Here is a 26,037-nt window from a genome sequence, read left to right as displayed (position 1 = left end):
CTACTGGAGGTGGTACGGTACATAAATGGCACCAGTCTGAAATGGGGTGGGCCAGACACTGTGGACAGATGACTCTACTCGATAGCAAAAAGTCTACATCTTGTCTCCTGGGAAAGTGAGCCAAAATGTCCATGACAGACCAGTTTGCAGTTTAAAGGCATACGATCGTCATCCCTTATGGTACGTAAACTCCGAACGACTGAAGTTTGTGCATGCAATTGCGCAATGCCAGACTCGGTGCTATATCCATAAACGTGTGGGACAATGCTGCCACTGAGACACGTGTGTGTGTGCGTGTGTGTGTACGCATCATACACAAACATTGTCACCGCGAGCTGCGATGATTGGAGGAGAGAGGCCAGAAGACGCATGGCTCTTTTGGCCTCTCTTATGCGCATGCGCACTGAGAGTGTGCGTCCATTCGGAAGCTCTCGTGGCTCGCTTGGACAGCCATTTTGGGTTAGGAGATTTGTAGTACAGAGCTCTTGTAGTCTAGAGTGTCGTTCGCTGACCCATTGAGCCAGTGCTATTCTCATTCGGGGTCACTACATTTGATACAGAATGGGGGAGGCAGCGTGTTGCGTTCGTCTCCGTGCCGCACAAACCACTCGCCATGATTGTATGCCTTTAATAGCTATGGTTCATATGACCCCAAATTTAGCCATTGAAACAAGTTGCAAATCTAGATAATATCACCCACTTACGTAATTCATTCTTCTATGTCACCAAGCTCCCTTTTATGTTCTGAAATGTTCTTTCACTGAAACAAAAAGAAACTGTTCAGGCACTGTCCATGACATTCCTCATAAAAACTCCATGTCACATATTGTTGTTGGTTTTTTTAATCAACCTTTATCTGTTCATGTGCAGAATACAACTTTGAACTGGCTTATTTGTAAGCAAACAGTTTGTATCTGCTACTATCACAAAAACACTGATCAAGATCGATCTCCTGCAACCTCTACAATCTGGTTGAATAAATCAAGCCACATGTCCATCATGATCTGCAATGAGGCAAAAATACAACCCTCACTGATAAATGCATTGAAGTCCACATCATACGATTTGAACACGTTCTTCTAAATGCTCTCACCAAAAAATGAGGGAAACTGAATGCAAAACTCAAAGTAACGTCACAAGTAACACTTAAAACACAATTACGCTGGAAAGACAGATGCTGCATTCTTTAGGTGTAAGATTACATGATACACAGATAGTTGGGCAGATACTGACAAATTTTGGAAAGTTCCAGATTGGGATTACTTTTCTGACAGTGTGACAAAATATGATGCAATAAATTATCACTTCTTCTCACACAGTGAGCCTATCCCCTTTTCTTCTGTATGCAACAAGAACCAATTTGACTGGAATTGTGATGTTTCAATTTCACGTCTGTATCCAAAACAGCACACATCATCAGAGTTTCCACCACATCACAGAAATAAACACTGATGATGCCTTTTAATTGCATGGTAAAATTTTCATGGAGTTTCATTTGCCTAGCAATTTGGGATGCGCTAGGTTTAGCGTAACCAGAAAGTTCTGCAAACATTGGTCTTAGAATCAGATCTGATCAACAGCAAAAAATTTGGTGGTTGGTCTCAAATTGCTTTTATGCCATCAAGCAAAATGACCTTAATAACCCTCTGCCTCAAGTTATTCATCATTCGATTTACTTTGTTATAAGAAACATAACAATTACTATCAAAGCTAGATATGTATTGTCAGAGAATACTGTACGACATGCTCCCAAGCAAGAAAGAAGGAAACTACAGGCGGTTGCGTTACCAATCAATTTACAGACACATGATATTATATTATAGTCCTTCAAGATTCTGCTGACTACATCATAAGGCTTAGGGGTCCATCATCCGATGTCAACACGGACAGGACTTCTTGGGCTGCTGCTCTGTTAACCGTAACGTGTGTTCTGACTGATCTCCTGCACAGCATGTGGAAAACGGAAAGAAAAAATGATGGAAGAGGTAAAATCAGTAAATAATGTTAACATTTAAAGGGGATGGCTAGTAACTGATCAGTGGGAATCAGTGGGAATGCTGGAGGATGATTGTTCCAATCCTTGTGGGATTCATTTTAGAGTACACTATATATCTATTGTTGTGTGAAAATCATTTGCTCCAGAATGGTCTCATATTCAAGTAATGTGAAATTTAATGTTTCCAGGTTAGCCTGCCTGGTCAGTGACGGGGCATAACTCTGCACATTACTTGAATATGAGACCGTTCTAAAGCAAATAATTTTCACACAACAGTAGATATATAATGTACTCTTAAATGAATCCCACAAGGATTGGAACAATCATCCCTCAGCATTCCCACTGATTCCCACTGATCGGTTACTAGCCACCCCCTTTAACCCTAAATAGACTGGGCTATTTTGGTAGCTCGAAAGACTGGGGGGGCCTAAAGGGCCCCCCCTTAAGATCTCGGCCGTGGATCGCGCGATCGCCGCGGAAATTTGCACAATGGTAGTGTGCGATGTAATCTACAAGATCGTACATTTAAATTTTCCAAAATAGTCTTTTTTTCTTTCATTTTGATTAATTATGCTAATTTATGCAAGAAATCAGACTCTTTGACCTAAATCAGTAAATAAAGCTCCAAAAGTGCTCATTTTTGGTCTAATTATTCTTTGTGGCATTCTTAGCAAATGTACTTGAAAAAAAATTTGGTATCAAAATCAATTTCTTATCTATTTTATTGTTTTATGAATTTCTTATGTATTTCTTTGTTTTTCGACCTTTTATTTTTGTTGTTTATTTTAACAAAATTTGTGGCAGACACTTTTTGAAGCATAATACTCCTAAAACAAATTAATTTTAGCCATTGAGAGTAAAAATAAGCATATTTATATGAACCATGTGAAAAAACTCAATTTGCATTGACTTTGTACACAAAATCACATTTTTGAGCCATTTTCGGCCTCACGTGCATGTACAAAAAGTTATGTAACTTCAGAACCGTACCCCCGGGCGTCACAAATTAGGTGTCAAAATGTGCGGGAAACTCGAAAGAAAAAAGTCATAGAGCATCGCGGCGAGAGCATTGCGTGTTGCAGAGTAATCGCGCGAAATGTCGAGGGGGGGGCCGTTTAGGCCCCCCCCCAGTCTTTTTAGGGTTAACCCTAAAAAGAAGACTGGGGTATTTTGGTAGCTGGAAAGACTGGCCTAAAGGGCCCCCCCCCCCCCCCCTTGAGATCTCGGCTGTGGATCGCGCAATCACCGTGAAAATTTGCACAATGGTAGTGTGCAATGTAATCTACAAAATCACATAATTAGATTTTTCAAAATAGTCTTCTTTTATTTTCTATCAATTAATTATGCTAATTTATGCAAAAATCAGACTTTTTGCTATAAATCAGTAAATAAAGTTCCAAAAGTCCAATTTTTTGGTCCAAATACTCTTTATGGCATTCTTAGCAAATGTGCTTGAGAAAAAATTTGGTATCAAAATTAATTTCTTATGTATTCTATTGTTTTATGAACTTCTTATGTATTTCCTTGTTTTCTGACCTTTTGTTTTTGTCTTTTTTTAAGCAAAATTTTATGTCAGACATTTTTGAAGAACAATACTGCTAAAACAAATTGATTTCAGCCATTGAGAGTAAAAATAAGCATATTAATATGAACCATGTGAAAAATATCAATTTGCATTCACTTTGTACACAAAATCACATTTTGGAGCCATTTTCAGTCCGATGTGCACATACAAATAGTTAAATAACATCAGAACCATACCCCCGGGCGTCACAAATTAGGTGTCAAAATGTGCGGGAAACTCAAAAGAAAAAAGTCATAGAGTGTCGCGGTGAAAGCAATGCGCGTTGCCGAGTAATCACACAAAATGTCGAGGGGGGGCCTTTTAGCCCCCCCCCCCCCCCCCAGTCTTTTTAGGGTTAAATACACATTCAAGATACAGTGGACTCCCACTATAACGAATCCTCGGAACCGGCAGTTTTCTTTCATTATGTCGAAATTTCGTTATATCCAAACGAATAAGTAATAAAATTACAAAATGTGGATAATGTTGCGGCCTGAATTTTTACTTTGTTGTAATTGGAATTTTGTTATAACCGTGTTCATTATAACGGAAGTGCACTGTATCCTCTCACCTATGTATTCATCAGAGCTTTGTCAATTTTTCCCCTACAAATACAACTTTTCATCATTTCATATATGCATGTAGGAAATCGAGTGTTAATGATTGAACAAGTTGTGAAGGTAAGCAGTCTGCTCAACTATACTACATATAGTCCAGTCCTAGAATATTTTGAATGATTTATATTCACAGTCATTACAACACACACAAAAAAGAAATTCAAATTCATGCACTATGGATCGAAAGCGCAAGATACATTGGCCAGACTGGTACAGTCTTTGTCCATAGTTTAAACCATGGACAAAGACTGTAGTTTTGTATGGGGCGCCAAGTGTTGCATGGCCTATTTCGTTATGAAACCAGTCATTTCCTTGACAAAATGTTCGCTTTGTCGAAATGACTGATTTCGTAACGAAATAGGCCATTCGACACTTGGCACCCCATACAAAACTACAGTCTTTGCCCATAGTTTAAACCATGGTTTCAATTGTACCACCATCGTGAATTCGGGCCCTTAAAGGGGCATAGTCCCGGTAGTGTAGAGGGCGCTAGAGATAATACTGCCGATCACCGTTAGCATTGATACAAAGATTACCGAAGTTGAGCTGTCATCAAGAGTAAACTGCGTAGCTGTTGCTAAGTAACGTTGCCTTCGTTGTCTTCTCTGCGCATCGCGCAGTCTGTAGTAATGCCAGGGTGCGTGCATATGTGCTTCTTATTATGACATCACAAAAGAAGTTTGCTAAAGCTCTCATCCCCCTCAGCCGAATCATGAGCCGAACTGTGATCCGACCACTGACTACAATGAATCGGACTTATTTGGACTCGGGGAAGTGGGCCAAAGCGTAAGCGTTAAAGAGGAGTCAATAGCGTAGGTCTCTACAGGAAACTTGCGCCATGCGCCCGCGTACGCATTTGACTAAAACACCAGGACCATGCACCTTTAAGTCCAGACAGACAAGCAGCTCTCTGTGCTGCAGGTAGAGTATTGCTGGTTATAATGATTTGGGTCTAAATTCCTACGAGTTTACGAGGCAGCTAAATGACTTCAAGTCTTTCCAAGACTGCATCAAGTGCTGCATGACATCTATTAAATTACCTATTAGAGAGATACTTCAGAGAACATCTCAAAACTGCTCTACCACACAACCACTTGATTCTCACAGTTTCTCACACTTTCTCGAAACTACGCAGACACTCAAGGTTTTTGAAAATCAATTGAACATACCGCATGATCATGAATGTGCTTCATCGGGAGACTACAGACATGCTCCTCTTTAGCTTTGACGACCACGTCTAGTACTCTCACGTTTCAGAGATAAAGACTGCTGTAAAGAACTTATTCATTTATCTCAGGAGTTTTACATGACTTGATTGGTTGATTGATTGATACTCTCGCCCATCACATGTAGCAGCAAACTACTGACAACTACACTGCTGTATTCTCTGTATGGTTACGGGTCAGATACTATATATGATTGTCTTATTACTTACCATTTTCATTGTTCTTGGGGTCATCTACGAAGTCTTTTGCAATCTTGAAGAATAGCTCCTCTGCAAGTAATGAATAAATGATAAGGATAAAATATGAGAGCCCAAACAAAAATTCGAAAAACTTAAATCATCTGCTGATATTTGTTAACCTCATAAAAATGTGTTCAACTATCATCCTCTTTCTCATATTCATGATTACTGGTTTACCATATAAGCATCACACTTTGTCAAAAATCAAACAAACAAACAAACAAACAAACAAACTAGAAATGCCTCTGCCATATTGCATTGTTCTCCTAATGGTCTACAGTATATCTTGACAATGTATGTAAGATGATAGTTTCACATGATGGGCAAAAAAATATGTTGGAAAGTTTGGCTCAACCATAAATGTATTGAGTGTTTACATTTATTGAATCAGGTTTCATTCGGACGGCTAACTTGTTTCAGAAAGCAAGACTTTGGGACTTTGAGCATTTTCACTGGGCCTTCACCCCTTGCCCTTTGACCCCATGGTGCATAACTTTCTTCCAAAAATCAAAACTGGTAATATCCGATTTTCATGACTATTCTTTGAGCTTTTTTTCAAAATGTGGGGAAAAGCTGTGACATTTCAACATTCTCATTTGACCTTTAATCAAATGGCCAAAATCTTTCCCTACAGAATCATTGTGTATTAATGCATGCATACACCTACCTGGTAAGTATTTTGTTAGAATGTATTGTTGCTGCATTAATTTTACGTGATGATAATTCATAAACCACTTGAAGCTTGAATATACAGTTCAATGTCAAATGATTAAACATCACACTGAAGTCATGGCAGAAAAACAAAAAAAAATATGATTTACTCACTTATGTTGTATCCAGTTTTACTTGATGTTTCAAAGACTTTGGCATGAATCTCTGCAAAGAGAGAGAGAAAAAAAATGTGAATGGAATAACATGATATTTTCACACTCCATTTGCTTCCCACACTATTGAGAAATAAACATTTTCATTGTCTATCATTCATATACATACACACGTACACCTTAAGAGGATATTGGACTGAACATAGACTATGTTTTCAAACTCCATGATACCAACATCCACTTATGTTCTGTTGTAATCACAGCCTCAGACTGTATCATACACCATACATTTCAGTGAGTCCATGGATAACATCAAGTTTGGTGCTAGTGCTGGCATTGGTTTAAAGGACAAGTTCACCTTCATAGACATGTGGGTTGAGTGAATGCAGCAATATTAGTAGAACACAACAGTGAGGGGTTGAGCAAAATCGGACAATCCGTTAAAAAGTTATGAATTTTTTAAGTTTATGCTCAGTCACGGCTGGATGAAAAGACTACTATAGCTTGTGATGTCACATGAGTACAACCATACAAAGAAAGAATAAAGAAAATTCAACATATTTTCACTTTTCTCACATAACAAAAGAACACTAGACTTCTTTCTTTCAGAAGGCAGGGGGAATAATCATTACCCTTAACATATGTCAGTAACAAGTCAGAGAATGTGCACTTTATTCAAAAAGTAAAGTTTTGTGAAATTCTCTTTTTATTTTCTTTCTATGGTTGTATGCATATGACATCATACACTGTAGTAGTCTTCTCATCCAGCAGTGACTACGCAGATACTTAAAAAATGTGTAACTTTTGAACGGATTGTCTGATTTTCCCCAAACTTTCATGGATGTGTTCTACTAATATTGCTGCATTCACGAAATCCACATGTCTATGAAGGTGGACTTGTCCTTTAATTTCCAAAACACCTGCATTAGATTGAAATCCAAGACCACTGGTCAGGTTAACAGAGACAAGTAATACTGATCATAACTATTGATCCCTGACATTAGTGTTATCTTCACACCCACCACTTATAAAGCCTTCTGGATCACAGGGGCATTAATTTGCACAATGATGAAAGGTGATTGCACTTGATACAAATCAAAAAAAACTTGTAATCCCTAATTTTTGCATGAGGATTCAAAATAGGTGAAATGGGTGAACCTAGTTAATCTTCAGTTTTTTTATATCTTCTGAAAGAGAGATTCTTCTTTTGAAAGTTTGGGTTTACAAACTAAACAGCAAATTGTGTTTTAGCATCTTTTATTGACCAGTGTTTTGTTTTGTTTTGTTTTGTTTTGTTTTTAAAGGGGATGACTAGTAACTGATCAGTGGGAATGCTGGGGGATGATTGTTCCTATCTTTGTGGGATACATTTAAGAGTAAATAATATATCTATTGTTGTGTGAAAATTATTTGCTTCAGAATGGTCTCATATTCAAGTAATGTGCAGATCAATGCTAACGATCGCCCCGTCACTGTACAGGCATGCTATCCTGGAAGCATTAAACTTTACATTACTTGAATATGAGACCATTCTGAAGCACATAATTTTCACCCAACAATAGATATGTAATGTACTCTTAAATGAATCCCACAAGGATTGGAACAATCATCCTCCAGCATTCCCACTGATTCCCACTGATCAGTTACTAGCCATCCCCTTTTGAAAGGAAGAACAGTGTAATCAGGTGTTTAATAGAGGCCCCTTTTCATTTCATAAAGACCTGCTACATACTGTTCTTCACTTTCAACTCTGATAACTTCTGAAAGGATAGTGCTACTGCATTTCAAGATGGTATCAGTCACAAACAGAATGTGCTTAATGGGTGCTGAAATTTTCAGCTTAATCTCATAATCTCTTCATTGTGACTACTTACAGAGTAATACATCCTGCTTTTTGTCCCATTCATTGCACAGAGCACAGCTTGGTGAGATTAAGCACTTGAAAAAACTGTGAACTTCAAAGCTTTTTTTCTCAGTAAACACTTTTCCAGAGTGTGTACTTTCTTTCCATTACTTAGACAGGTTAGGTAGGTCCAGTTCTCTTGAGTTATTACATTATTTTAAAGCTAGGAGTCTGCTCTTTCAGAATCTAGTCTTAACTAAAAGTCTATGTCTGACGTCTCTTTGTTTGTTTTGTGACACAGGGTCACATATGAAAAGATGCAGCCATGACTGCTTAATTCTAGATGGGTGATGAGGAAGCCAGATTCAAATGTCACTAAATTTCATCACTTCTCCACACTGCAACAATCTCAAGTTTACTCCCAGGCTCAGATTTCTGCAAAGCTCTCAGAGACTCCAACTCTCCCGTTTTCGACGGGAGATCTCCCGATGAAAACCCATTTTTTGCAAAATCTCCCATTCTCCAGCCCTTGCTCTGTGTCTCCCGTTGGAAAGGATTTCTTACTTACTGCTATTGTATGTTAAAAAAATAAGCCTTAGATAGCACCAGAGAGCATCTAGAACCCTACGAACTTCGTGCTTCGCACACATCAACTTGGAGTCTCCCGTTTGCTAGGGGTTTCAGGCGGGAGAATCTCCAGATCAGAAGGTGCTTTGGGTTGGAGTCTCTGAGCTCTACATATCTAGAATGTCAGCATCAGCATAATTAAGCATGTACACTGTACTTGATGTGAGTGGAGATGACATCTAATATGTATAGTCGTCACTCACACTAACACTGAACTTTAAATGATGTAGATTTGATAATCCTTCGGGGCTGGTGTTCACCAATGGAGGTATACAGCATGTGAATTATCAACAAAAATGGTAGAGCTTGTTTCAGCACAGTATGATATTCTACACCAAACCCAATACAGTGTACTAGCTTGATGTCAACTTGCTATCACTGACTGATTTCAAGTTCTAGATTACTGCTGGTGCTGGTGCTGAGATAGCATGTACACCAGCAGTAGCACTGAACTTGATTCACCCTATGTACACGATGTACATATAACACATGCACATATCTTATTGCAGGTTCATGAAATAATTAGTCCCACCTCCTACTTTTTGGCACCCAAGCCACTCGCAGTGATAAATATGTACCACATTCATTGTTCAATAAATGCTAATTTGGGGGGTATCCCTTTCCACCTATGAAAAATGAAACACATGAATAGTATTGGGCACTTCTAAAGATCAGAATAATGGAGCCACATACAGAGTCACACACACACAAACACACACAGATCAGAACACATAAGAGCTGATGGATACTGCATTTGGCTTCCATCCAGCATCTTTGACCAGACCATTGTGATGTCACAAGCAGGAAATAGGGCCAACAGTCTACCAAGGATAAGCTACTTATATATTTTGTGTGTGTGTGTGTGTGTGCAATTTAAATACAATCCCATTATTATACCAGGAAAAGCGCACAATCAGAAAATTAATCATACATTGTAGTTATTGATATCATGGTTGTCAAACTCATAATTTCTTATTCCATCGGTAATATTTACTGTACAGCTAATTAATCACTCTGACGCCAAAATGACAACCTTTTGCATTTATTTTATCTCTACACAAAGTATCTTGTCATCATCTTCAGGTATCATTTTTAATTGTCATGCAGTACTTGCATACGTATAGGTCAATGGTAAACCACAGCAATGTTCTCAAAGTAGTGAAAAGGCACTTTCTTATCAAAGGGATGGTATAGTTTTGGGTGAAATAGGGGATTCAGATTTTTTTGTATCAGTGCAAGATAATGATAATGAAAATGATAATGAATAACATTTATATAGCGCTTAATACTGATGTTTCTAAGCGCATCAAATCGGGGAAAAAATAATATGTATACAGTGTAACGTAAAAACAAAATACAGCATTATGTACATATTATGATAACGACAGCAACAACAACAGCAGCAAAATTAAGCTAATTAACAAAACTAAGATAATTAGAAACTGCTCATGAAATATGAAAAAGCATAGTTCTAAGGGGCATTCAAAGTTTATTTGATGACAATGGGTTTTGACATGGCTGAGATATAAAAAAAAGTAAAACAAAGTGGTCCTAATAAAGGGGGGGGGGGGTACCCCACCTTCAATTAAGACCTCTTCGTTTCTGAAAATCTCAGCCATTACAAAACTAATCATCATCAAATAAACTTTGAATTCCTCTTAGAAATGTATGCTCTTTCATATTTCATTAGAGGTTTCTTATTTATCTCACAAAAGTGTTGGAAACCTGAAGCCCCATCTCAACCAAAACTATACCATCCCTTTAAAGGAAGCAGAAATGAGAAATGAAGTTCAGACAGCAAGAACAGAAAGAATAGAGAGAACTCTCTGTTTCATAAGGTCAATAAAGTCTGCTACTGACGTTCATTATCTGATCCAGACTAAGAACTGATATGTGCCAAAATTACATCCACACAAGCACAGAAGTATTAAGTGCTGCCTTCTGTCACTCCTGAAAGTCTTTGTCACATTTTCTATTGTACAGCACTGATTCAATTGATCGATACAAGAACTAAAGTATTCACAAATACCAATCCAGTACTTGAATACTATCACCACACAGACAAAATAATGGTTTTCACTTGATTTTAAAAGACTCAACAGCGACTAGAATGAAAATGCTGGCGGTGATGAAAACAATGGGGTAATTAGCTTGGCAGTCCACTGCTTGCAACTAACATGAAAACAGCCTGACAAGCCACCTGCACATTTTGCATACCGGTACATAGCCATGGAGGGCAATCTTAATGTCAAGTGGAATTCAAGACAAATATCAAGAGTTTTCAGCAGTGAAGTGTTCACACTGCATATCATGATAGATGATAAAAAATCTTGTACGCAACTGAAAATATCACACGCCAGTGAACAGTCAATCACAAGCCAGTGAACAGTCAATCTGACTATGTTTTGGAGTGGCTTATGGCACATTTGGCACATTTGGCGATAAACTTTACAGTTAAGGTCACCATTCGTCAGGGCCAGTGTGAATGGTCCTTGATGGTATTGATAGGCAACACACACGATCCCTTCCCTGTTGATTACTTTCAACGTTCACACTGACCCACAGACCCACAAATGTATTATGCGGCGCATGGTCATTCTTAACACAATCATTTTGACTCAATATGAGAAACAAATCAAGCAAGTTTTTCTGATGTGAAAGGATCCTGCCTACAGTTTTTCTGATGTGAAAGGATCCTGCCTACTCACCATCAGCATAATCTGTCGTGGCGTGGTAGTCAACTCTTCTTGATTTCCTGTCTTCCTCCACAAGATCAATTTTGGTCCCACATAAATAGATTTTGCAGTGCTGCACAAGACAAGAAACAAATATAGAATATTAAAAACAAAAGCAAACTGTATATATACACCATGCATTTAGCGAGTCCTATTTTTCGTGCATTGGGACTCCCAATAATTTTGCGAGTGGTTTAATTCGCGATCGTGGAGTCCAGCACCAAACAGAGAAATGTATAATGTATGCTTGCAGGTCATATTCAAGTTGAGATCAGAATTAATATTTTCGCACACTTTTATATTCCTGAATAGCACCCATGTATCAAAACTCGCGAAATTCATAAAAATAAAAACCTCTAGAATTTTTTGTCGCATACAATATACAGGGAATGATATTGAGAGCAATTTGACTATGTACAGCAGACACAGCTGGCTTGAAAGTCTCTGCCTTCTCATGCAAATCATTCAATTTTTCGGTAAATGTACAAACTGTACATGGCTCTTCATTTACATTTTGTGAGATTTTCTACCATTACCACTGACCAAAGGGACTGACCTTGAACAATCTTTGGACAAAGCAAATATTTCAAAAATTATTTATATCCAGTATAGTATACTAAAAACATTATCACCTTCCTCGTGGAATTTAGTTGGAAAGTCGCATTGTCAGCTTGACTCTGACATTCAACCCCCTGTCGCTTTTGGCAATTGATTATTGATTCATTTCTTTAAAACTGTGAGTGTTATTGCTAGCTAACTTAAATCTTTATTCTATTTGATCATAACCTGTGACCTTTCATACCCTGTTACTTCTGGCAATTAATCATTCGTTTCTTTAAAGCCGTGATAGACTGCAAGTCAGGAGATTGAATGTAACTTGGCTGTCAGCCAGTCAGATATGTGCAACTAGAATATTGATAATTGCTGTGCTCAATTGTGATTAACCTTCTACAATCCTTGACAATGGAAAGCAAAGCTACTGGAAAGACGCTATACCTGGGAAGAGGGTAAGGGTGTGATTTCACGGAGCACGCGAACGATTTGCGACGGACGCGAATGACAATGAAACCGAAAACTATTCTTGCGCAATTTGTGCGAAGTTCCCACGACGTATGTGCGAATGTCGTGTGTATCATTGCTTAAGTACAGCTTGTTACGTACACGAAGAACACGCGACGGAAATGCGAACAAACAAAAATTTCTATAATCAAGGGAGAAAATGTACCCAAGGAGAGGTGGAAGCTCTCTTGAGTTGAAGTTTTTTTCCTTTCCTGTATTTCTCCTTTCTCTTTCTCTCATTTCACTATTGTGTGTGTGCCACTAGTTTTCTCTAAGGACCTTTCTCCACTAGTAAAGTATTTGATTTTTTTTAGTTTCTTCAACACATAATCTCTAGTGTCAAATATAATTTTGGCATACTTCAGATTCTGCGATTTTTTTAAAATCAAACATTTCTTTATCTTTGCTACTCTTTAATTTCTTTTTTACTATATAGTTGTTAATGATTGTTTGATGTTAAGATGTATGCTACGATTTTGATTTGTAGAAAACGTAGGTCATACATCCCCCAAACATTCGCTAAACATTCGCAAGAATGTCTAAAAAGGTACGCTAACAGTTTGCGATTATGTCGTAAAATGATGGGAAAAACTTCCAAGATTTCGCGTAACATACGCGAGACATTCTCCAAAGTTTCGGAGTCTGTTTGGGGTTTCACGAACATTTTGCGAACATCGCACGTGTCTTGCGAAGGTCTTGCGCATATGACGAGGCTTTAAAGACACTTTCGAGAACAATTCATGAGCAAATCACGACCAAGTGTGCGGAAAAGGTTCGCAAAAAATTTCAAACTTTTTTGAAATTCTCGCCGAAGTAAAAACGACGTTCGCGAACAATTGACGATGCTTCCGAACCCTCACGTTTGTTTGGCGATCTTTTGCAGCCTAAAGTACGAATGCTGGATTTTGCCATTCGCGTCCTTCGCAAATCATTCGCGTGCTCCGTGAAATCCCACCCTAATAGAGGAGTTCTGAATACACTGCAGAACTTGTTTGGAAGGTCTGAGATGCACATCTTGTACATCACGTCACTTAACTAGATCTCTCATGACTTCCACATTTGTCAATCTCTCATCAGCAGAATACCATGCTACAAAAAAATATTGCTCCACAGAATACATGAATGCATTTTGAATACATACAGTATGAAACTCAGGTGTTAAAGTTACAGCTATTTCCTTGTGTCTATAAACTAGATTTGCATAAATGCAAGGCTCACTAGATAGCATCAACATATAAGGCCCTCTCATAAATAGTTCTAATCGAATGGCATGTTGAAGAGTGAAATTTAACAAGCTATGATTTTACGCAATGCCTGCTTTCTTGGCAAAACTGAACTTACAGAACCTGTAGCATGGGGATACCATACCTCATGTTGTCTCCATTCATTTCATTTTCATTTTAAAGTGTAACTTGTACAGTACAGTGTATTCCTTTGTAAAGTTCATTCTGGTTTTTGTTTCATGTTTGTAATGTTATGATATGTATCCAATATTCTTTACCTGGTCAAATAAATAAATAAATAAACAATGATAATAAAAATAATAATAAAAATAATAATAATAATAATAATAATAATAATAATAATAATAACAATGATAATAATAACAACAATAATAATAATAACAATGATAATAATAGTAATAATAATAACAAATGGAAGGCAGGCCCAATTCAAATATATTTGAAAATCCCCATAACGAATTGTGTACAACTTTATTGCTGATCTCTATGCATAAAGTACTCACACAGCCGAAGAATCTCGCTAGAGTCGAACACTACCAAAGAGCGTCAATACACATATTTGCTGATGATGGGCAATTCTATTCTATAGCAAGCCAGTGGTAATCATGGTTTTCAAATGTACCCCAGTGGGCGCTACCAGATCTTTAAAGGGATTTGTGTCTTTTCTAGTGTAGAAATTTCAACATCACACACATTATCAATTTATCTCTTCCACAGAAGGAAGGCAGATCAGCAGTGTGGTCCACAACATAAAAATTTGAGCATGTTGAAAGCTCTAAATGTGAGAATATTGCAGAAATTGTATGTGCATAGAGTGCAATCACGAGCGCGTAGCGCGCAATTATTCACGATTCATTTCCTGTTGTGCTGTTTACGTTCGATGTTCTGTGTCATGTTTTGCGCACAAACTTTCTACATGGTTTGATGTTTTTCAAATTTTGCACATGTTTTTCACATGTTTCATTACATGTTATTGTGAGCATGTCGCCAATTCTTGAGGATGTTGCATAGCATGTTGCTGGCTATTGGGGATGTTACACAAGAATTCCGAGCATGTTGCAGCAACATGCTCAAATCCTTTGTGGACCATCCTGATTAGCCTTGCACAAGTCTATCCCCAGACAACTAATCAATTCCTGTTACCATGTTTTTATTGACTATATATAACAAATTTGATCCAATTTTACAATCTTGATTATGTGTCATTCTCCCACTCTCAAATACATCAATGGGCCATAACATCTCAATCTTACCAGTCGACTTGGAAAAATAGCAATACGTGGCAAAAAGCCAAATTAATGTGGCAAAACAAAGCATTTGGGAAATCATAATCAACTCTAATCCCATCGCAGGATGGCAATAGTATTGTTGTTGGGATATCCTGTACAGACAAAGATAACAGTTTCATTGCTGTGATATCCTGTACAGACGCACACAATTTCACTGACATGTTGATTAGAGAATACGCACCCTGAGAGCGAAACCTAATTGAAGGAAGTGAAACAAAATGGATAGAAGCGCGCCAAGATTTGGAGTACATGAGACAATTGATTAATTGTTTTATCCCTATCTGAATGTTACTGTATCATATACCCCAGAAACTGAAATGCGGAATATTCAATAGCTTTTCGGGTTGCACTGCAGTAAAAACTGCATCAGAGCATTCCTAATTAGGTTTACACAAACAAACGGCCAATACATCCATTGTTCTCCAATTGTTAAGAAGGATCCTCAACTAACCAACTTCCTCACATCTTGGCTGATGATTGACACAACTATCTATGTGGTACTCTGAGCACAATCATAAAAAGTCTAAAAAATCTAAAGAAAACTGTGAAATTTCATGTCTACATTTGAGAGGTTATGACTTTGAAGGGTGGTATTACTGTCACATTGTCAAATTGATTTGTTTTCTTTTGCTACAAGATAACATATTTGACAGACAACTGACAAGAAAATCAACAAAACTTCCCTCCTAAAGTCACTTGGAGTTTGCCATGTTACTATCCAACAAAATTAACTAACATTCTATATTCTTCTCTAATTTGCTGTACATCTTTCCCACAAATTCCTGTAAAATTGCCCACCCCTTAAAAAAACAACAACAACAAAGGATTGCAAGAGGTCATATTGAGCCTTTGGCTCAGGTGAGCTAAAAAGTCAGATGGAAGTTCACAGACTGCACAAGAATGACAAACTGAATATTTTTCTTTGTTCAAATGTGGGGGTGGGGGTTGGGGAAGATGGAACATAAAAACACTGTACAAGATTAAACAGCCTCTTACCTCTTCATTTCTCAAGAGTTCCTCGACCCAGAATTTTGCTTTCCCAAAGCTCTGCTCGTCTGTCAAATCTGTGTTCCAGAAAAAGACATACAGTAATACAGTGTGACTGATTCTGTTAAAGGTATGGTGGATACATCACGGCTGTATTTTTTCTACATACTGGTTTGACCTGTCTCTGTCAGACTAGTAGATACCCAGATTTGTTTGTTTGTTTGTTTGTTTGTTTGTTTGTTTGTTTGTTTGTTTGTTTGTTTGTTTGTTTGTTTGTTTGTTTGTTTGTTTGTTTTTGCATTTTGCCACTAAATTTGTCAATTCCTAAGAAATTGCTGGCCAGCAGTCATTTTTACCAGTCTGGGACTGTTGGACCAGTGCCAGCGTTAAACATTGGTTACATGTAAAATCAATATTTATAGCTATAAACATTCTCTTTGAACCTATAATGTGAAATTAATGTTCAATATACACATGTGCTTAAGTATCAGTTTCTGTATCAACTTCATCTTAGAATTACTGCCAAAAAAGAAAAAAGAACCCCATAAAATAAGAGGTACATCATCATTACAAATCAATATCAACTAACATACCTAAGAATAGCAAGGTGCATATCACCCTGGTAAAATGTGTATCTACGGTTAAAAACCGCAATGGCTGTCAATACATGTTTTCTGAAACATGATTGGTCAATGGCAGAAAGCATTTGCTGATATGAAATCACATTAATATCTACTACACAACACTGCAAAAGGTGGCTGAATTAGTCCTTGAGGGGCAAATTTTGTGAAATGACTATGACATTTGACACTAATCTTACATTCTACCCAAACAGTAACTTTGAATTTCATTACATTAAATAGTTCATCTGTACAATGCAATGAACCAAGGTATAACTTTCCAAGTTTCAATGCCCCAAATTTTTGTGGATTCATACTCCCTTTAACTATCCATTGACCATATGGCTGTGATATAAAAATAGCAAAAACAGGATGGACGCAAATTCAAGTATGTACACCATACAGCATAATACACATATGATCCATTTTTTTTTTTTTTACTCTTCTGGAAAGAACAATAATCCAGTATTTTTGAATATATATAAAGCTCATGATAATGCATCTTTTTTCTTCTTCCTTTTTTCAGAGCACTGGATGCACAGGTAGTGGTATAACATCTCACACTATAATAAAAGGTTAAGGAAATAAATAAATAAATGAATAGATACAAAACCACAGGTCACATGTACATATAGAATATGAAAAAAGACACAAAACAAAACACACACCAAAAAAGGTCAGAGATATATTACTCACAATGGCAAACACGTATGGGATCACTGATTTTCCTATTATCACTCATTTAAGGATGAGTGCCCAAAATTACAGACTAGAAAAGTTCAGATATGAATTCAATAACATGGCAGTTAAACTGCAGAACCTGTTTATTTCAGAAATAGCAAAGCTACAAACTTTTCACTCAAGGGCAACACAGGATGCTTATCAGATGGACTTTGTATCTGCACTAAGAGCAAGAGCACTGCTAACTGCAATTCAGGCTTTGGAAAAACACTGCCAGATAATGATTGTATGTGAACAGTATGCGGTGATTACAGTTTGTGTTACAGATGACGTCAAGGTATTGGATTACTCAGTGATGTCATTTTCCGTTTAATTTCAAATTGCCTATTAAAAGAAGACACCCGGGGCTGCAGGCCAAGTTTCATTGTTGATGCTGAAGTTTTAGGGAAGTTAGAATGGCAAACTCAGCTTTCTGTCCCCGAGCTTTGCCTTACATTTTATGCTCACAAAGACTATCAAACGATCTTTCAAAAAAGAAGTCCTGCCACCTTAAAGGGGATGGCAAGTAACCGATCAGTGGGAATCAGTGGGAATGCTGAGGGATGATTGTTCCAATCCTTGTGGGATTCATTTAAGATTACATTGTATATCTATTGTTGTGTGAAAATTGTTTGCTTCAGAACGGTCTCATATTCAAGTAATGTGCAGATTAATGCCCCGTCACTGACCAGGGATGCTTACCTGGAAGCATTAAACTGCACATTACTTGAATATGAGACCGTTCTGAAGCAAATAATTTTCACACAAGAATAGATATATAATGTACTCTTAAATGAATCCCACAAGGATTGGAACAATCATCCCTCAGTATTCCCACTGATTCCCACTGATCAGTTACTAGCCATCCCCTTTAACTCAGTATGTATTTCAACATCATTCAGCGTAGACCTGTTCATCTGAGATTGTCAAGGCTCGTATGGATGGTGATGCAACATTTGCTCCTGCAACAACTGCTCCAGTCTGTTTCTCCAAGGAATTGTAGTTAGGGTTAGGGTTGTGATAGGGTTTTAGGTATAGTTTGATGTGAGGATTAGGGGTAGGGTTTGGGTTATGTATGTGGGTAAGTTTTATGCTTGGCTTTGATACCTTGCAGATACCTGAGCAATTGTCCCAGGAGCAAATGTCATGGAACCATATATGTATAGGGCCTTAACCCCTTCCTACATGTATGCTTTATTCCCCTCTCAGCATGAACACTGGAGTGCTTTCTACACCAGTTGGCACAGTTGTCTGGAAACAAATTGTCCATGAATAGAGATTATCTAATCCTCCTAATCTCTCCTGTATGAACACTGGAGTGCTTTCCACACCAATTTGCACAGTTGTCTGGAAACAATCGTCAATGAATAGAGATTATCTAATCCCCCTAATCCCTATTGTATCTAAGCATGGAATATCTGGTGCACTGAGCCACACTGCTACACCTGAGTGGGCTTGCTAACTTCATGACTGGTCAAGTTTGTATGGATCACTGAATAGTGATGAAAAAAGCTTGCCAAGTTTAGCCAAACGCTTGGGCACATGATAGGCATTAAGGGTCAATGTACATGGTCTTATTCCACCAATCATTTGGTATACATGTTTTTGGGAGGCGAACACATCTGATCTTTGAACCTCTGAAGCAGCCCTTTTGATGTGTATGTGTGGCACAAACGGAAGCTACCATTCACACTCTGGTTATTCTATCTGGTTAGCAGCTACAGTGGACATCACAGACGTGATTAGGAAAAAAATAAGGACAATGAATTGTAGTGTGTGTGTGTGTTTTTTTTTACACATACACACAACCAACCAGTTGCTGAAATGTTTTAGTGCCACAATGCATCTTGCACAAGCTGGCCAACAATATTTGACGATGAAAATGAAAAAGACACACACATAATTTGAAAAGAAACTCAAAGAGCTATTAGTGCTTTCCATGCTTTACATCAAAAGGAAAACTGACTTTCAAGGACAATAGTTTCACAAACCAGAATGAAAATGCAAACCCTGTATGTCAAAGAATGGGTGTTATTAAACACGAGTGATTCTTCCAAACAAAGAATCATCATCAATACTGAAGCTCTTTCAAATGGAAATATTTTAGCCAACCACCTCCCCCCCCCTTCTCACTATTAAAAATCTTATATTGTGTACCAATGAAGAATTTGTAAGTATTTGTACTACAGAGACATGCTTCCCCTTACCCTAAAAATATGTGTACATTACCATCCACACATAATAACAGTGAATTATATGGATATATATAAACTTAACATGGAATTATGTGATTATGTTTGCTTAGTTTTCTAATGACATTTACCCCTTATTCTATAAAAAGTTAAATTAAATGCATTCCTCTTGGTTTCAATCAATAACTCATATTTTCAGGCTTCTCTTTCACTATGCATTGTAATCATCCAAAATCAATTGGTAAACTCCTAAGTTCATGCTTCCTCACCGTAACAGACAATGGCAGCCTTGGCCCCTCTGTAGTATATTCGGCTCATGGCTTCATACCTTTCGGAGCCAGCAGTGTCCTGTAAGAAGAAACCCAGTTTGTTAGTGCCAACATCACAAAACATTGAACCAATACAGAGGCTCATTTTTATTAAAGGAAACTAGTAATGTTACTACACTTCAGAAAAATATGTAAGATTTGGTCACCGTAAAGAGCTCGCACAATTGGCTTAGCAATGTACTACTATATCGAACTGCAGATGTTACATTTTATTTAAGCAATAACTTTGGCAAGTTAGCTGGAATTGACACATTTTCTTCTTCTTTGAAGCAGTACTAAACTATGACTAATCCTTTGTGTCAATCATCACTGCTAAAGAACTATGGTGTATTATTTTAATCACTGTGAGGATGTGATTATTTGTTTCATTGGTGCTTTAAAAATACATCAAAAGAACACTTGTAACTAATTCTTCCACAATATGGTTAAAGGGTGTGTACAGTTCTGGTCGAGGTGAGGATTTAGCTTTTAACGTTTTGCGAGATATTCAGAAACCACTCTATGAGATGTCAAAGAGCATGCAATTCTAAGAGGTATCAAAAGTTAATTCGATGTAAATCGGTTTTGAAATGGCTAAGATATCCAAAAACAAGGTGAAACAAAGAGATCCTAATAAAGTTGTGGCATGTCGCCTTTTATTATTAGCACTTTTTTGGATATCTCAGCCTTTTGAAAACCAATTTTCATCAAATAAACATTGAATCCTTCTTAAAATTACATGCTCTTTCATATTTCATAAGAGGCTTTTCATTATCTCACTTAGGAATGTTCAAAACATGAATCTCCACCTCAACCAGTACTGTACAGTCCCTTTAACAATTGTAAAATTGTTGTAGAGCACTAGAATTCACATGATCATGGTACAGATCAGCATACACAGTGTACAGGGGTGAATGCTCAATGTTTGAAGAAAAAAATGTTCACACACATAGACACATTTATGCTGTCAGTATTTGCCGCTGGTCTATATTCACCTGTAGAAGGGAGATTTGAGGTAAACAATGCATTCATACAAGCTAGCAATGGACAAGTGGTTGCTAGGGTAACATTAGTTGTTCTGTCTCGCTTCAATAGCTCAGCATATAATAATTCCTTCCATATTAAGTACCAGTACTACGAATTCTACACGACAGTCTCAGGCCACCTTTGTCCTCAAAGTTCACACCTCAGTGTTCTCTGTAGTCATAATAGATCTCTGAATGATCTTACATGCTGCATTTTACACAAACTTTGAACAGTTTAACCATATACTTTGTACAAATATTACTGCCACTGCACGTAAGATGTAAAATTGTCCAGAATACTACATTTACATCGTCCTCCCTGTCTACTTAAACGACATCTTTACTTTACTTTTACTTTTCTGGAATGATGGTGTAGGTTAGAGTCTATTAATTAATCAGAATTGTATCCTCGGCTGCTCTTGATCATTAAGATATATAGCCTGGGCTAATCTCATTCAAATATGTATCTTCAGGTGATATTCTGAACGCACTAAATCATTTTTACCTCATTCGATCCAAGAAGGGACAGATACACTGAACAGTGTCTCAAATATGATGCCACATGGACATCAGTTTTCTTTCTTTGTAAAATTGCTCAATTAAAATCATACTTATTAAACTCGTTATCACATGTCAGCGCAATCATCTGCATCGATTGGACACTGGTTCTGAGACAAGCATGAAAGTCAACATCCACAGTCTGCTGGGGACTTCTTGTGTTACAGGTTCACTGAGACTTAAAACCAATAGGAAGGGCATGTCTAAAGGGATTGGTTTGTCATATACATATCACAACTGCATTTATTAGCATCAAGCATTATCAAAGCAAGCATCACACAAATGTGGTTGTGAATATACTGAATTAATGATACATTAAATGATACATTAAAACATAAAACAAATCTACTGATGTTGATTGAAAAAAATGATAATTTTTACCCATATTCCCATGGTGACTGTCCTGTCATACACTTCCACCTTCTTGGCTCCAAAGGCAGCACCAATGGTCTGAAAGAAAAAAAAAAAAGCAAAAAACAAAAAGCAAACATAATACATACTAATGAAACTCCTACTGCAATTAAATTTTGTTTGAGACACAAAGAACTGGCACAGTTCTGAAGAAATTTAGATAAAGAAAAATGGCAGGATGGAAAAATGCAGATCACAACAATGAGACAATAAATTATACGAGATAAAATGAGAATGCATAAAATATTGTCAAGCTGTTTAATTTACCATTTTCTCACATATCTTTTCCAGACAATCTATTATTTTGAATTAATATGAAAAATGCAGGGAAACAACCCTCTATCGATGGATTAAAAAAAAAATACTGATGCACACACACACACAAAATCACACACACTTCACTGTTAAAATGGAAATTGTGTCTACTTACGCGTAGCATGCTATCCTGCAAATTTGGGAGAATTTTTTTTTTCATTTGAAAACCTGATTTCCTTACTTTTGACTTTAAAAAAACGAAAGGTTCCAAGGGTTTCAGAGGTATACCTGATACTAACTGGCAGCTCTGTAAACAGATGTATAAATTTTAATACAGAACATACATTGTACGTTTCTAATTTCTGTTTTGTTTTGTTTCTTACAGTATACAGTAATTGAATGCAGATTTGGAAAATAGCTTGCCAGGCAGTATATTGATGTATATAATGTAGTTTTAGTTGCAAAACTACAGTGTACATCATATGTGGAATCTATCTGACTACAATAAATTACAATATTTCATGAAGACCAGTTAATTTCTCCTCTCAATAATGCATTATGCATAAGTGACCAAACTTTAGACTACTAAATCAAGACAGTTTGTTTAAGGCCAGTTAATTTTTCCTTTCAATAATGCATATCTTGTAAGAAAGCCAACACATTTCTCTTCAATGAAAATGTATACCTGGTACTATGAAGACATCATATTTACCTTTTTTTTTAGGCTTTTAGCTTAAATCTCTATTTCTTTTTTAATCATGGACTAAGCTTTTAACTTGCCTTTTTATATCAGGTTGACTAACATTAACTGTAATTTGAAAGTAATCCTTTTCAAGAATCCTCCCTAAAATTTGATAAAAAATGATAAGTTGCTTGCAATGAGCAAATAATATCCAATGGGCTATAACCCATCTGGATCATCATCTGTAATCATATCCAACATATCATGGAATATTGTTTCCTACAGTCACTGAAACAGTACATTTGCAAATACAATATGTAGTGTCCTACTCACATTGGTACCTTGCATCTTTATCAAATACCACACTGGTTTTTCACATGTAGGGCCTACAGTGTGTTTCAGGAAGGAAATGCTGTTCTGGCCATAAGACTTAATCACGAGAGCTTTATATTTCCTGCTGATTGCGGACAAGAGTTTATATTTTCTATCATACCACCTTCCCCTTTAACAGAATCATGATGTACCATAATCTATTCAGTAACAGATCAGCTCAGACAAGTCTGAATTTTCTTGTTAAAAACTCTCAGCTACTAGTCAGACATATAAATCACTGAAAAATAAGCTACTGTACTGAGATGTTGAATGTACCTGTACATACAATGGTGGTATAGTATTTCTGTCTCATAAATTGTATGACAATTCACCTCTTTGTCATAAAACATGTACAGGACCCCATTAAACCTTGGACTTTGTCTCCAGTTAATGTTCTTCTCTTCAATACAATATAATTCTATTACCATAACTTTCTGTCAAATGATATCACCAAATGTGACTGATAAGAAATAATTTGTGAATTCAGTTGAGTTTGCCCCTTTCTCACTTGACATGACCCTGTCATCACTGCTAGTAGTGTTAGATGGTCATTCACAGAACTAGGCATTACTTTGCCAGTGCAGTCATTTCACATCATGCCTGTACATGGTATGTAATATCATGGCAAATTCCTTGCTGTTCCATATTTGGCATATAGAAAAGTTATACACTTTATCTAAATATAAAAAAAGACAAAGAAAAAAGTAAAAAGGCAGTTAATCAATCAAAAGAGAAGAGTAAACTTGTGCAAGCAGAAAGAAATTTATGATGAATTGCATGTGTATACTATATCCAGTAGGTTGTATTTTTGAGCATATGACCCAAAAATGTGACTTTTCTTGAGTGTGCATCAAGGAACTGCCTCATATTTTGAAAAATCCAGTAGAAAACATCACACGCCATCTTCAGAAGCCATGCAGAAATGTTTAGCTTTCTAAAAGTGCAGAGCAAGCAAAAGAAATGATTGTGCTGCAAATGAAATCACTTTTCATGTGATACAATGTAATAGTAAATGTTGGATGATTTTTTTTTTTTTTTTTTTTTGCAGTTAGAAAGCAAGCATATTGCTCAGCAAAGCCTGACTTTAAAAGTAAACACCCACTTTTAGTACAACTAACTTTATTGTCAAGAAGAGCAATAAATAAACATGTTTGTAAAGGTCACCTGGCCATAAAGACCACCTTTTCTGTCTCCTCTGGATATTCATTATCAACAGGTTTTACCAATTGCACTCATATATTCCCATTGTAGCATTCATTTCACTGTTTCAGTACAGGTCAGACGACTTTTTGCTGAATACTGGTATGTATTTAAATATTTATTCATTTTTTATTACCATTATCATTTCTTCTTTTTTTTTTTTTTTGGGGGGGGGGGGGGCAATTCTTGACTCATTGTTGTTGAATACAAATCTGTGACCTAAACATTTACTATTAAGTGTTACAAAATGCCAGGCATTTTGAATGGCACCTGGGGTAATTGCTGGCCATCTGTTGTACGCCTGTAGTTCCACATCTTAGTTACTTTTTTTTTAATTATTCTTTTCTCCTCCAACGAATATGGAATGCATGCATTAGCTCACAAGAAACTGCCCATTGGCAAGCAAGTGTCCGTGCCTTTCACACCTCCGCAGTGCTATCCCCTTGCTACCAGCAGTGCACAAGCTTACTGCTTTCTTTGCAGAGCAGAGAGGGATGAAAAGAGATGTGTAACTCACACTCACGTTTTGGTACGGCACATCACCATGAAATCTATCGTGAAGGTAGCGCTCCACTAAGCTCGTCTTTCCTCCGTACTCTCTACCAAGGAGTACAACCTTCAGGTCCACTCGACTTCCGCTCATCTTGAGTTTGAACTGTGTTTAAGAGCGAGATGCTCACACAAGTGTGTATCAGATAAGCTGCCCACTGTCCAAATTCTCACCGCTAGTGCAGACATGCAAGCTGCTCCATGCAATGCTCTACAACAATTTAGTTCTTCACTTGGCAGTTCTATAATCACAGTTTATGCTCCCTTTCATCATTGCTTTCGTCTGCGTAATGTAACCTCCAAGTCTGAAAATGGGAAAGCTAGCTGTGCATATACCGATCACATGAATTCCTGAGCGATTTGACCCCTAAGTGCTCACACAGACGCCACCATCTATTGTAACATGACAGCGTACTCACTCAAGCACAGTGCAGAGTATATTAGTAACCCCACAGCGCTGTAACCAGCTGTACCAGTAACACAACAGCGAACGTGATGGGGTCACTGGTGCGATATGGTGCAGTTAAGTGTAGACTCCCAGAGGGTCACAGAGTCCAGAAAATTTTATCAAAGTCTGTATTATTGTCTGCATAGTCCATCAGGCGAGTACGTACCCAAACTCTACATTTGATAGCCCAATGGAATGCATAGCCACCACTTTGGATATGAATTCAGAATTGCTAACTGTTCGATGGAGCTAGTTTTCTATGCAGTAATGATCCAGAAAGTATAACCAAAGTCAACTTGTATGAGCAACACTGTTTGAGTTTTACTTGGCACTGCACTGTGTGAGAGCTGAATTTGGATCTAACATGAGAGGTATCTACATTCATTTACAAGTCAAATCAGATTAGAATAGAGATACTTTTTTGTCCAGTACAATTCCTAATTTTTT

General features: G+C 37.2%; 1 protein-coding gene across 2 annotated transcripts; it reads right to left on the bottom strand.

Annotated features, from left to right (window-relative positions):
- Nucleotides 1-1,490: 1,490 nt before the first annotated feature.
- Nucleotides 1,491-26,037, bottom strand: LOC139714161 (ras-related protein Rab-24-like). Of its 2 annotated transcripts, none has more exons than XM_071625879.1 (8): nt 25,111-26,037; nt 22,055-22,123; nt 20,052-20,130; nt 16,260-16,327; nt 11,645-11,744; nt 6,468-6,518; nt 5,613-5,672; nt 1,491-1,942 (listed from the first exon to the last, which is right to left on the bottom strand). In XM_071625879.1, the coding sequence occupies exons 1-8, from the start codon at nt 25,234-25,236 to the stop codon at nt 1,878-1,880; spliced, it is 618 nt and encodes a 205-aa protein (XP_071481980.1). In that variant the 5' UTR covers nt 25,237-26,037; the 3' UTR covers nt 1,491-1,877. The 2 variants fall into 2 exon arrangements, with proteins under 2 accessions (XP_071481980.1, XP_071481981.1); XM_071625880.1 differs by having other exon boundaries at nt 25,117-26,037.

Source organism: Diadema antillarum, unplaced genomic scaffold (genome assembly GCF_040938485.1).
Source record: "Diadema antillarum isolate AM-2024a unplaced genomic scaffold, OU_Dant_1.0 seq00002178_RagTag, whole genome shotgun sequence".
NCBI classification, from domain to species: Eukaryota; Metazoa; Echinodermata; class Echinoidea; order Diadematoida; family Diadematidae; genus Diadema; species Diadema antillarum.
Note: the sequence above shows the minus strand (reverse complement) of the source record. Positions and strands in the feature narration are given on the sequence as shown.